The sequence below is a fragment of the Alosa alosa genome, chromosome 24, assembly GCF_017589495.1.
Source record: "Alosa alosa isolate M-15738 ecotype Scorff River chromosome 24, AALO_Geno_1.1, whole genome shotgun sequence".
Taxonomy (NCBI): Eukaryota; Metazoa; Chordata; class Actinopteri; order Clupeiformes; family Clupeidae; genus Alosa; species Alosa alosa.
Window position 1 is genome coordinate 24,479,322 of NC_063212.1, and position 15,000 is coordinate 24,494,321.

The following is a 15,000-nucleotide window of genomic DNA, read 5'->3' on the forward strand; positions in this document are numbered from 1 at the left end:
GAAGGTTTAGTAAAAGTGGAGCGCATGGCGGAAAATTCATCACTGACAGGGTGTACGATATGAATAAGACTTGTGCCGCACTTTCCCCCATGTTGCGCCGGGTGCATGATATCAACAATAATAAAATCTATCATCACTTGCGATGTAGTGACTGATCGATCTGTCAATTAATCGATTGTTTGATGATCTAAACAGTTATTTGTTCAATGAGTTATGCAATCTATTGTGTCAGTCAATGTCCTATTCCACCAATCAATCAGTCAATCAATCAATCACACAGTTAGCCAATCATTTCAGCCCATAATCTTGTTCTTTTTTTCTCTGCGTTCCTCAGATCTTTAACAGTCTGATCGAGCTGGTGTCCTCGTGTGGGAACTACAGCCAGTACCGTAGGCGGTTCTCCGACTGTTCTGGTTTCCGGTTCCCCATCCTGGGCGTGCACTTGAAGGACCTGATTGCGGTGCACGTGGCGCTGCCGGACTGGGCTGACCGGGAGAAGACCCGGGTCAACCTGACCAAGACCCAGCAGCTGTACAGCATCCTACAGGAGCTGGCGCTCGTCCAGACCACGCCGCCCACCATGGAGGCCAACACAGACCTGCTCAACCTGCTCACGGTCAGTACTGATACACATCTACTCAACCTGCTCACGGTCAGTACTAATACATCTACTCACCTGCTCACGGTCAGTACTGACACATCTACTCACCTGCTCACGGTCAGTACTGATACACATCTACTCAACCTGCTCACCTGCTCAGTACTGATACATCTACTCACCTGCTCACGGTCAGTACCTAGACACATCTACTCAACCTGCTCACGGTCAGTACTGATACATCTACTCACCTGCTCACGGTCAGTACTGATACATCTACTCACCTGCTCACGGTCAGTACTGATACACATCCAATCAACCTGCTCACCGTCAGTACTGATACACATCTACTCAACCTGCTCACGGTCAGTACTGATACATCTACTCACCTGCTCACGGTCAGTACTGATACACATCTAATCAACCTGCTCACCGTCAGTACTGATACACATCTACTCAACCTGCTCACGGTCAGTACTGATACATCTACTCACCTGCTCAGTACTGATACATCTACTCACCTGCTGATACATCTACTCACCTGCTCACGGTCAGTACTGATACACATCTAATCAACCTGCTCACCGTCAGTACTGATACACATCTACTCAACCTGCTCACGGTCAGTACTGATACATCTACTCACCTGCTCAGTACTGATACATCTACTCACCTGCTGATACATCTACTCACCTGCTCACGGTCAGTACTGATACACATCTAATCAACCTGCTCACCGTCAGTACTGATACACATCTACTCAACCTGCTCATGGTCAGTACTGATACATCTACTCACCTGCTCAGTACTGATACATCTACTCACCTGCTCACGGTCAGTACCTAGACACATCTACTCAACCTGCTCACGGTCAGTACTGATACATCTACTCACCTGCTCACGGTCAGTACCTAGACACATCTACTCAACCTGCTCACTGTCAATACTGATACACATGTACTCATCCTGCTCACGCTCAGTACTGATACATCTACTCACCTGCTCACTGTCAGTACTGATACATCTACTAACCAGCTCACGGTCAGTACTGATACACATGTACCAGGGTTTCCGTTGTCCGGTAATTACCGGACATTGGCCGAAAAAAAAAAAGAAATGTCCGACAAAATTAAATCTCTCCGGTCAAATTGTCCGATTGAAATTGGCTAATAATCCCGTCCCCTAACGCAATCTGAATTTGAGAATAAGCCTTAGCCTAATATGTAAGCCTATATTATACGTCCTCTGGCTATGTTTTTAAAGGGACAGGCTCTACCGTTTGAAAAGTAGGCTATTAAACAACACGCATAGCCTATGCTGCATTTCAAATAGGAAGTGCACGCTTAAAACGTCCATGTTAAACAACGAACAAACGAGTGAGGCGGTTCAAACATGGCCAGGCCCAGGCAGACTAGACTTAAAAGTTTTTTCAGAGGCCAGACGCGATGGATGATGATAAATTGGTAACGTCTGAAGCCTGTCCGGTCAACTCCACCACCCACAGATAAAAAGCAGAAGTGTCGGGCGTAGGCCTATCTGTCGGAATCAGTGACATTGGAAGTGGAGTTGTGGGGGTGCGGCCACTCCAAGACACTGTCATTCTCCGTGTACACTGGACATGCAACTGTGTTCTTTTTTTTTTTTTTTTTTTTTTTTTATTTGCAAACATCATTGACATTACAGAAAATGCAACACTCACGACATGCACATGAATACTACATCGACAAACAGGCGTACATTATTACATAAACACATACTGTAACTTAACAAGACATCACATTGACTTGGCTACAAACATAACACAACATAACATTAATAACAGAAAGGCTAAGGATGATTTGCGTCCAGGATGATTACAGATATGATTATCAGGGATGAAATTGATGACGGAATGAAAGAAGGGGGGATGGGGTGGATGATGGTAGCTCTAAGAGTGTGAATGAGGTGGTGTTGGGATGGGGGTGGGGATGGGGGGTGAGGGGTAGTGAGTATGTGAGGATGTATGTGTGTGTGTGTGTGTGTGTGTGTGTGTGTGTGTGTGTGTGTGTGTGTGTGTGTGTCATATGTATAAGGCTGGTTTGCTGTTGGGCCAGGAGGAGAGAAGCTGGAACATAGAGAGGGGAGGGTTTCAGGAGAGGAGTTGTAATTATTCTATTAATGATAAGTATAATAATAGGAATAACTGATTGCCTGGTTGATTGCCTGACTGATTGCCAACCTGGGCACCCATTAATGGCCACAGTTCCACCCAGCCCCTGCAGTTATACTAAACACGAGCTGACAGGGGGAGGACCCGTGCCACCCATCGCCCCAGGCCCCAGCATATGCACACATCCCCCCACTACCACGACCAACCACACCTAGCCCCCAGACCTTTCACCCAACCGCCACTCTTGACCTAAATATGTACAGTATGTGAATGGCTAGGTTGAGGGGTCTATCTAGAATGTAGCATTAAAGAAGTGGGCATGCATGGTGAATATCTGTCAGGATTTCCCCATGCACACCACATTAATTTACCCTGTGTAAGATGTATGCCTCAACAATGTGTGCATTAAAATAAGTGAGGCATGCAGATAGACACCTGATGAGGCATCTACCTGCACTCCCTCTTACCTAGCCTGTTTTGTAGTTTTTGTTTATGTATGTCACCTAACATGTAGTGCGATTAAAAAGAGTAAAGCGTGCTGTGTGCTTCCAGGACAAGGCGCGGTGCATGAGCCGATGAGGAGGGTGCACACCGGGGCCCAGGGCCAATAGATAACCCACAGGACCCAACCAATGCCAAAACCACACAGCGACCCGCCAGGACCGAGTCTCCCAAGCCATCCAATGGGGCCCGCAGAATAACGATGGGGAGGCAGAGAGAAAGAGTGAAATTAGTAAAGTTATCAGAGAATGTAAATAAAAGGGGGGAGGGAAAGGGGATGCTATTTATATTACTACTACTAATAATAATAATAATAATAACAATAATAGTTCCAGCTACCCTCCCCTGCCTAGTGTTCGATGATATGTGTATCTGTTGATGAAGTGTGTTATGATCGTGGGTGGAGATGGAACTCAGGCAAAAGAGGGTCAGGACTGTAAGTAGGTGATACAGGGGTACCAAGGAGAGGTTGTATCCTGAGTATTGATTAAGTTTGTAGTTGATAGGTTTTCTAATGATATATAGTCTGTTAACAAGTTTTTCCAATGAGTGATGTGAGCTTTTTTCCTAGATTTCCAGTTCATGAGGATTGTTTTCTTGCGATAGTCAGCTACCAGTAGTGTTTTATTGCCGGAGTTGCTTAAATTGACTGTGGATGTATCACCAAGTATGCATAAGGAAGGGGATGCTGGGATGTGACAGCCAAAGATGGAAGAGAGAGATTTTGTGACACTCACCCAGAAGTGGTTGATTGGAGTGCAATGCCAAAACCGCATGAATATATGTATCTGGGTTATTTTGTGTGCAGTGAGTGCAAAGATCGAGCCAAACCCCATTTTGCCAATTTATGTGCAGTGTAGTGGAATCTGTGAAGAACCTTGTATTGTATTAGTTGTAGATTACTATTCTTTGTCATGAGGTAGATGTTTTTGCACATTTTGGTCCAGAAGTCGGCAGGGGAGTAATTGATAAGTCTGATTCCCATTTGTGATATGGCAGGCCAATTGTTTTTTCTGAACAAGATATAATTTTGTAAATTTGGGAGAGTATTTTTTTGGGAGAGGGAATATTAAGCAGCTGTGTTCTTTACCCAAAGCATACAGTAGGCCTATGCTTTCTCTGTCTATAATCGGCAGGGTTAGGACCTCCTCGACGAGGAGATTGCAGGTCCGCTGATAATTTCCGGCACAATTAAACTGTATCATTGAACCGAAAGAAAAAAAAACTAAACATTTTCCAGAATAAGCAACATTTCTTAATTTATTGTTATCAAATAAAGAGGCATAGCTTAGGGCAGGGGTTCCCAAACTTTTCCACGACAAGGCCCCCCAAATACCACTTGGTTCTGGCCAAGGACCCCCGTGATGTGTTATTAAACCCATTGAGAATACTACGGCAAATGTAAAAATACATTAAGCTAATCCTAATAATTATTGTAGCCACAAACACTTCGCGGTGGAGCATACAGTGTGTAAAAATTGTATTTGGGGCTTTCTGCTATATGAGAGCTATCACTCTACTATTATTCCCAGTCATTATCATGGAAAATATAATGTTCAGTTATGCGACACATTATTAATGGCATTGTATAACAACCCTCATAGTAATGGGTATATTTTACATTTTTCAAATGTATTTCTTTGTTGCTTTTATTTTTCCTTCCAACTTGCTGAGGCCCCCCTGGCACCCCCTCGCGGCCCCCACTTTGAAAACCACTGGCTTAGGTGGTAGTGGTGTGAGCACTCATTCTTGTGTGTGCACATCTGTGCAAGTTAAACAGTCACCACTGGAGATAACGTGGGTAGCAGCAACAAACAACGTAGCCTTTTTAAAACAATGAACGAAGCGGACTCTTGCTGTCCATGAAAAGATACTGGCTAGATCTTGTTAGGCATGTTTAAGTTAATGAACACGTTGCATTCTATACAGCCTGATTATGTCATTCTTTAAGCTACATAGCCTGTCTCCAGTTTTCCTCAATTTGACTAATTAAGAAGCGATAATAGGATATTTGACCGGCATATCATCAAAATGTCCGGAAAAAGAAACCTCTACCGGTCACTTTGACCGGCACCATTTTTTTCTAGCGGAAACTCTGACGTACTCATCCTGCTCACGCTCAGTACTGATACATCTACTCACCTGCTCACTGTCAGTACTGATACACATCTAATCAAACCTGCTCACTGTCAGTACTGATACACATCTAATCAAACCTGCTCACTGTCAGTACTGATGCACATGTACTCAACCTGCTCACGGTCAGTAACATTGTCCCATTGATATTGAACAACAAATCTTTATCTGAGGAACTTTCATCATCACTGGACAATGTGTTGCAATTATCCAACCAGAACAGATCCAATCCGACCGTGTGACCGTGACCGAGGCTCTCCTCTCCCTTATCAGTAGCAGGAGCGGGGAGGGACCGAGGCTCTCCTCTCCCTTATCAGTAGCAGGAGCAGGGAGGGACCGAGGCTCTCCTCTCCCTTATCAGTAGCAGGAGCGGTGAGGGACAGGGTGGAGGCTGAGGTCTCAGTGGAGTCAGACCAGAAATAGTCATGGATGTGTCCGTCTCTGTGTGTGTGTGTGTGTGTGTGTGTGGGAGCCTGAGAGGACAGTGGAATATTCCAGAATAACATTGAGGTGGGGGTAAACAGTAGATATGTGACATTCCTTGTGTGTGTGTGTGTGTGTGTGTTATTTGGTATGGAATTGTGCCCATGTTGACATGCATAACACACCCTGCTCACCTTGCTGGGAACAGGAATGTAGATGATATCACACTACAGACATCGGACAGGGAGGAGGAGTGCAAAAGAAAACACACACACACACACATGCACCGTTCATTGTCCATGTGTGTGTGTGTGTGTGTGTGTGTGTGTGTGTGTGTGTGTGTGTGTGTGTGGAGAGAGAGAGAGAGAGAAATACCAGCTCTGTGACAGGTCGTTAGCTGAAGCAACATAAAGTCATGTGGATCAAAACTGTAAACAAGATCAAAGGCCGAACAAAGAGCAGATTGTAGCAGCCAGTGGGAAACAGCTGGATTTTGAATGGTGTGTTCAGATTTTTACACACACACACACACACACACACACACACACACACACACACACACACACATGGACAATTACTCCCGATTACAGTGGGAAACAGCTGGATTTAGGATGGTGTGTTTTCACATGAACACAAACACACACACACACACACACACACACACACACACACACACACACACATGAACACAGACACACTCACACATATACACACATACACACGGACACTCCCAATTACAATTGGAAAGAGATGGGTTTAGGATAGTGTGTTCAAATGTCAGTAATTAGAACAAATATGAAGAGTGCCTTCTGTTTAATTAAGTATGTGAGTATAATGCTATCACTTTTTGTTTTATAATATTCTGATTGTGATAAGCACGTTTTGTTTTATAATATTCTTATTCTGATAAGAACTTTTTGTTTTATAATATTCTGATTGGGCGGTGGTAGCATAGTGGTGAAGGAGCTGGGCTAGGAGGCAGTGGCCAGAAGGTGAGGGTTCAATTCCACTGCCACTGTAGTGCTCTAATTGAGGGTTCAATTCCAATGACACTGTAGTGCTCTGATTGAGGGTTCAATTCCAATGACACTGTAGTGCTCTTATTGAGGGTTCAATTCCACTGCCACTGTAGTGCTCTGATTGAGGGTTCAATTCCAATGACACTGTAGTGCTCTTATTGAGGGTTCAATTCCACTAGATGTAATGTGTGTGTATGGATGTGATGTGTGTGTGTGTGGATGTGATGTGTGTGTGTGTGTGTGGATGTGATGTGTTTATTAAGGCATTTCATGGCTGATAGGAAAGCTAAATTAAACAAATTCAAAGTTTACCCAGAAGGAAACTCTGAATGATTTAGGCCCACATCTTTAGTAGGCAGCAGCGCTGGGTTTGGAAATTTGGAAACATTGGGGAGATATTTTCAGAATTAGATGAGACAGCTCTTTGCCCAGGCCAGATCATTAATTTCAGGGGAGTTTACACCTACGCATTTCAACTCAGTTTGATCCCAATCTTCTTCACTCTTTGAATGTGTGTGTGTGTGTGTGTGCGTGTGCGTGTATGTATATTTGTTGGCTTGCATGTGTGTGTGTGTGCACGTGTGTCTGTGGGTGTTTGTGTGTGCATGTGCTTGTGTGTGTGTGTGTGTGTGTGTGGGGGGTGGGGTGGGGTGTATGTGCTTAAATGTATGTGTGTGTGTGTGTGTGTGTGCCTGTCTCTACTAGTGTTAAAAGCTTTAGGTGTAGCTGCGTCTTGTCTTTGTGTGAGTAATTAGACTCACATGATGAGCTGTTTTGGGTGACGGGGTCATTAGTTCTCAGAGCTCCACTCTCGCTCCACATTAATTAACACCATCTCCCTCTCCAGGGGCCTCATGTACAAAGACTTGCGTGGAATTCCTATCAAAACATTGCATACGCGAATACCTGGAAAGTAACACACGCACAAAAAAAATTCAAGATGTATGAAACTATGTGTACGCAGCAATCCATGCAATATTTCTTTGTACATCCCAATTAACATGAAATTAAGTGCACATGCACAAGCATTACACTCCACCCTCTCAAAACGACAAAATGGCCAATCCCGCATTATTAATAAGAATGAAAACTCATTTGTGGATCCATCCGTACTCGAACCTGCTCCAAAATGAAATAATAATTGAAATCATCAAATTTAAAAAAAAAAGTTTATTTCCAGCGAATGCAAGGTAGAAGTGCTCTTATCTGACAAAATGACAAGAATCTTATGTCTTTATCATCTGTAATTAATAACAAAAGTTGATCCAGGACACCTCACCACAACATTACGATTTCTGGATCATATTACTACAATATGCACAAGTGTGATAACATTAATGCGAATGCTTACTCGAGGAAAGTCAAAGGATCCTATGCAGTCAATCACACTAAGGGAAATAGCTTCAATTTGCGCTTATTAGTCAGGCTATAGCCATTCACTTGGATGATCCTTTTATTAAAAAAAAAAGATAAATAGTGAAAACACCCGGCAAATGTTCAGTGCATGGGAAAATGTGCGAAGCCGACTTCATTCAACACAGGTTTCGAGGAAAGCTTTGATAAGCCAGTCATCTAGAATTGTTGTAGATAGGCGCTGTCTCTAAATAGGTTTAATTTCCTTTTAATTCTTTATATCCTCTGATAAAACAGTTGTCATTATAGATGTAGATGTTTAGCTTAGTAGTATTTGCACATGTTGCATGCCTATTTATCTAGAAACTTAGGCTTACTTCAAAGTGTTATAATTTTTAATAGGCCACATTTCACAATATGCTGTGCAAATAAAGGCCTAGACTTGTGATCAACTAATGTTGTTGCGCTGCATTGCCTTTAAGTGTAGTCAACTGACAATACACAGTGGAAATGTGCGTACGCCACACATATAGTTGCCATGGAGAAACCCAGGAGGAACGCACATTCTCACACTTATTTATTCTTGATACATCCGACCGTTAGCGTGAAAGATGGCGTACGCAACATTTTACGCAAGCTTTGTACGTGAGGCCCCAGGTGAGCATGAGCATAATCGTCTGGAATATTACGCTTTGGTCCGAACCCTTTGTTGCTTTCTGTCTCGACTGTGCAGAACACCAGATATTGTATTGAGTGCACACACAGACTGAATAGGGGACCGTGTGGCGTGCACACACAGACTTAATAGGGGACCGTATGGCGTGCACACACAGACTGTATAGGGGACCGTGTGGCGTGCACACACAGACTGAATAGGGGACCGTATGGCGTGCACACACAGACTGTATAGGGGACCGTGTGGCGTCCTTTCCGGATCCCACCCCGATTCTCTCTCCCACTCACTTCCTGTCATTCTCCACTATCCTATCTGATTAAAGGCATTAAAAAGAAAAAAGAAAAAATAGAGGACTGTTATGTAGCAGACGCTTCCATCCAAAGCGGCTCGCAACAGCGGATTTAAGAAATGAATCCAGGTCAACTGATGGTCAGGCAGTGACGTTGCCATGACCCGTGGAATTTAGTGGATATGACACAGGACACCAAACTGAGGTGGTAAGTGTATTGGGTATTTGACTGTTTGGCTAAGGGCAGGGAACAAATCTGCAGCAGTGGGCTGGTGTTCTGCAGGGTTAAAGGCATGGTTGATGATTGTAGTACAACGGCTCAGTACAAATCTATGCTATCTGTTACTTTTTGTTGTTGTGGTGGTAATCCATCGTACTGGGATTTCCCCTGACAAGATTTAGAGCTTCACAAGAAATGCTTTTGGGTCCCCAGCTCACAGGATCACAGTGGACAAACGGGAGGGATATCAATCGCCAAACTGCTCCTCTCTTGAGATGGACATGACGTCTTTTACTGTTTTTATTGTTTTTTTTCCCTCTAACACTTTAACACTGCGATGAAATGTGTTACTCTCAGCCCTGTGATGGAAGTGCTACCCTTGGATAGAACTGGATAGAACTGGCAGATACATATCAGCTGCTGGAGCAGCACTGACTTCCTCTAGCAGTAACGCATGCACCGTGTCTGATATATGCACACACATTGCTTACAGTAACACAAGCACCATATTTAATACTATCATGAACTGCCCTCCCACTTAGGTGAACATGATCAACACTATCTATAGCTTCCACTCGATCACATACACTCTTAATGGAAAACTGGACTTTTGAAATTGAACATAGCTCCACATAATGAACATAGCTCTACATATTGAACATAGGGCCTCCACATATTGAACATAGCTCCACATATTGAACATAGCTCCACATATTGAACATTGCTCCACATATTGAACATAGGGCCTCCAAATATTGAACATGATAGATAGATAGATAGATACTTTATTGATCCTCAAGGGGAAATTCAAGGGATTCTGCGGTGCGGTTCCATTGCATAGCTCCACACATTGAACATAGCTCCACATATTGAACATAGGGCCTCCACACATTGAACATAGCTCCACATATTGAACATGGGGCCTCCACACATTGAACATAGCTCCACATATTGAACATAGCTCCACATATTGAACATAGAGCCTCCACATATTAAACATAGGGCCTCCACATATTGAACATAGGGCCTCCACATATTGAACATAGCTCCACATATTGGCACGGGCATAACTGTAGCGTTCTCCTCTTTTGATGTTCCATTGCATTAGACTCCATTGTTTTCAATACAACCCCGCACAGCACCGCAGAATCCCTTTGCTGCATAGATTGCGAATCAGTTCTATTTTTGTCGACGCCACTCAATTAAATCCATTGTTAATCGAATGCTTGTCAGTTGAACATTTCCCATGTCAGCGCCTAATATGCAGAGTGCTTGAAGGCTTTAACTTTAAAAATGGCAACTTAAGTGTCAGTTCTATCAAAAGCATCAATAGGACGGTAATGGCTGTTCGGAGAGTCAGCTGGTATTTGGGTCAGAAATCCATCTATCTATATTGGGACAGTGTTTGCTTTTATACGTGGTTGTGTGAGTGTAGCTCCATATTGGGACTGTTTGCTTTTATGAATGTGGTGGTGTGAGTGTAGCTCCATATTGGGACAGTGTTTGCTTTTATAGTGGTGTGAGTGTAACTCCATATTAGGACAGTGTTTGCTTTTATACATGTGGTTGTGTGAGTGTAGCTCCTCAATCTGATGTCCGTACGAAAACAACAGGACAGTGTTTGCTTTTATGAATGTGGTGGTGTGAGTGTGGCTCCTCAGCCTGATGTCCGTATGAAAAGAACTTCAGTAGAGCGCAGCAGATTTAAGCAGATACACATACAGTACTTACACACTCACTCACCAGTTTGTTTCTTAATCTTGGATGCATACATATTTGCCATACAGTATATTGTATTCCAAGCATTCTCAATGTAACCCTTATGTTTAAATGCTTTGGCAATGCAAAAATATTTGTCATGCTAATAAAGCACACTTGAATTGAATTGAATTGAATTGAATTGAATTGAATTGAACTGAATTGAGTGGACAGAGGCTTGGTTCTGAGCAGGGTCTGAACCAAGTTCTGAACCACTGTTCTACTGTTCCACTGTTCTACTGTTCCACTGTTCTTCTGTTCCATTGTCGGGTGGGGGCAGAACCGTGCTGGCTGAACTTCAGTAGTCAGGGAGAGAGAGCTTGGAACACTCATTTCCTGGCGTCAGCCAAATCTTTTAACACCACACACCAGCGGTTTCCTGTTCGCTACTGTCACATTGTCTTTTTTATTCTGCTCTCTGTCTTTTTTCTCTTTTCCCCCCCCCCTCTCTCTCTCTCTCTCTCCCTCCCTCCCTTTCTCTCTCTCTATCTCATCCATCCAATATGATTTCACTTATGGTAGTGTGACTGCGCAGCCTAACGTGTTGCTGCTTCACATCAAGCCTGATATACTTGAAATTACTGCATACTGCATATCAATGTAAATATACAGGTCACACAAGCACAAGTTTAAACTTCATGTAACTGTTAAGACTATATAAATATACAACACAACTACCTCTATTTTTTTTATATATATGTCCTATATTTCTATTTTGATACATACATGTTCTATATTTCAGTCTTGCACTTTAATTTAATGTTTATTGTCTATGGCTATGTCTATAGTATGTCTATGTCTGTATTTAAAGCATGTCTATGTCTGCATGGGAAAGTAAGAAACGAAATTTCAATTCTTTGTATGACCAGTGCATGTAAAGAAATTGACAATAAAAGCCGACTTGACTTGACTTGACTTGATATTCAAATAAGACATAAAATTGTGCCACTGGTATTAGTAGTAACACAAGCAATGCTTCTGCCTTTTAATACTCTGTTTGACTCTTTTAATGAGTACACCAGGGGGTTTGTATAAATGTTTAAAACATCATTCTCACTATGTGTGTGTGTGTGTGTCGTGTGCGTATGTGTGTGTGTGTGTGTGTGTGTTGTTTTCGCAGGTGTCTCTTGACCAGTACCACACAGAGGAGGAGATCTACCAGATGTCTCTTCAGCGAGAGCCTCGTAAATGCTCGGTGAGTAGTCACACACCAGCATTCACACTGCCCTGTTCATTAGAGCATTCACACTGCCCTGTTTATAACATTAGAACATTCACACTGCCCTGTTCATTAGAGCATTCACACTGCCCTGTTTATAACAGCATTCACACTGCCCTGTTCATTACATTACAGCATTCACACTGCCCTGTTTATTACAGCATTCACACTGCCCTGTTCATTAGAGCATTCACACTGCCCTGTTTATTAGAGCATTCACACTGCCCTGTTTATAACAGCATTCACACTGCCCTGTTTATTAGAGCATTCACACTGCCCTGTTCATTAGAGCATTCACACTGCCCTGTTTATAACAGCATTCACACTGCCCTGTTTATAACAGCATTCACACCACCCTGTTTATTACATTACAGCATTCACACTGCCCTGTTTATAACAGCATTCACACTGCCCTGTTTATAACATTAGAGCATTCACACTGCCCTGTTCATTAGAGCATTCACACTGCCCTGTTTATAACATTAGAGCATTCACACTGCCCTGTTCATTAGAGCATTCACACTGCCCTGTTTATAACATTAGAACATTCACACTGCCCTGTTTATAACAGCATTCACACTGCCCTGTTCATTAGAGCATTCACACTGCCCTGTTTATAACAGCATTCACACTGCCCTGTTCATTAGAGCATTCACACTGCCCTGTTTATAACAGCATTCACCTGTGGTGCATTAAAAATGAAGAGTCAAATAAGTGATCAGTGTTTCTTGTAATTGGATGTGGGCAGAGAATCAGGGAGAGGGATATATTCATTGGTTTTTCATTGTTAGTTATGTTGTTACCCCGCTGCTCATCCAGCTACACTGGCTACCTATGGCGGCCCACATCAAATTCAAGGCTCTAAAGCTTGCCTACAAAGTAGTCTCCGGTTCTGCTCCCGCCTACTTGAATGCCCTCATACAGACATACGCTACCTCTAGACTGCTGCGCTCCTCAGACGAACGACGTCTAGCTCTACCACCGGTACGCTCAGGCCAATCAAAACTTTTCTCATCTGTTGTTCCTTGTTGGTGGAACACACTGCCAGTTCCTACAAGAGCAGGGACATCTCTCTCCATTTTAAAAAAACTCCTGAAGACCCAGCTCTTTAGAGAACATCTCCTCTCATAGCACCACTTACAACAAGTCTTGCTTATCCTAGCACTTACCAGCCGTCTTGAACACGTAACTGTTAAAAACAGCACTCAACGATGTACTTATTCTTACTGTACTCTACCGTTTTTTAAATTGTCCCAAAATTGTTGAGAATTGCTTTAAAACTTAAACTGTTTACCATGTTGTTAGTCGCTTTGGCTAAAAATGCGTCAGCCAAATGTAATGTAATGATTGATTGATTGATTGATTGATTGATTGATTGATTGGTTCCAGAACTCCACTCCACAGACGCCAACCCCTGCGCCGAAGCCATCCATGATGGACGAGTGGGCGATGTCTGTGAAACCCAAGGCAGACCCTGCCATCATCACCAAACACATCGAGAAGATGGTTGAAGTGAGTCCCACTTCTTACAGACGTTTGGGTCGTGTTCAAAATCAAAGCTACTGTATAAACTTGGTTCTGTGCACTTAGCACGGCTGATTTCACCAATTCGCTGATCTACTAAATACATGTATGTGGTAGGACTTCACTTTCTGAGGCCTCTGTTTGTGATCGGTGAGTTCTATGAGAGATGCCATGTTTTGAGTTCCCCAAATAGTAATAGACTAATGAGCCCTAATGTGAGTGATGGGTGAAGTGTGTAACGGGTAAAGTCTTACTAAGGCTAATGTAATAACTAGGATAAGTCAATTTGTTAATTTAGTACCATAGGCCTTATGGGTTAGTTTCTGGGGACCTATTCCATTTAAAGTGGGGCCCTATGGGTTAGTCCCTGGGGACCTATTCCATTTAAAGTGGGGCCCTATGGGTTAGTCCCTAGGGAGCTATTCCATTTAAAGTGGGCCCCTATGGGTTAGTCCCTGGGGACCTATTCCATGGATGTGGATTAATGACAAGCGTTGACAGATGATAGATAGATAGATAGATAGATAGATACAGATAAATACATAGATACTACAGTTCCCAGCAGCACCGATCCTTCTCATCATCACCCTGGCTGGGGGTGTGTGAGTGGGGAGGGAAGTTATTTTGTTATATAAAGCTCCTAATAGCAGACCTGTTTGTGTGTGTGTGTGTGTGTGTGTGTGTGTGTGTGTGGTGCTCTTCTCGTTCCCTGCAGTCTGTGTTCAAGAACTTCGATACAGATGGAGATGGCTACATCTCCCAGGAGGAGTTTGAGATTATCAGGAACAATTTCCCTTACCTGAGCAAGTTTGGAGAGCTTGACAAAAACCAGTGAGTCACACAGCCCTGACCGCCTGTCTGTCTACCTGCCTTTCTGCCTGTCCGGCTGCTTTCTGTCTGTCTGTCTGTCTACCTGCCTTTTTGCCTGTCTTTCTGTCCGCCTGCATTTAGTCTGTCTGCGTTCTGTCTGTTTGCCTACCTGTTGGTCTGAATTCAGTATGTGTTTGTCTGTCTCTTTGTCTGCCTGTCCCTCTGCCTGTCTGTATGTCTGTCTCTCTGCCTGCCTGTCCCTCTGTCTGTCTGCCTGACTCTCTGCCTGTCTCTCTGTCTACCTGTATATCTGTCTGTCTGTCTG

At 43.3% G+C, this 15,000-nt stretch overlaps 1 protein-coding gene across 5 annotated transcripts in view; it reads left to right on the forward strand.

Annotated features, from left to right (window-relative positions):
- Nucleotides 1-15,000, forward strand: part of LOC125289458 (RAS guanyl-releasing protein 2-like) — a 100,842-nt gene that overhangs the window by 56,521 nt on the left and 29,321 nt on the right. For all 5 annotated transcript variants that reach the window (XR_007192637.1, XM_048236324.1, XM_048236323.1 and 2 more), the window contains 4 exons: nucleotides 335-616; nucleotides 12,243-12,317; nucleotides 13,731-13,853; nucleotides 14,581-14,696. Coding sequence is in view for 4 of the 5 variants with exons in the window: in XM_048236324.1 (XP_048092281.1) it covers nucleotides 335-616; nucleotides 12,243-12,317; nucleotides 13,731-13,853; nucleotides 14,581-14,696 (596 nt within the window). In the remaining variant the exon portion in view is untranslated. The remainder of the gene's footprint in view (nucleotides 1-334; nucleotides 617-12,242; nucleotides 12,318-13,730; nucleotides 13,854-14,580; nucleotides 14,697-15,000) is intronic.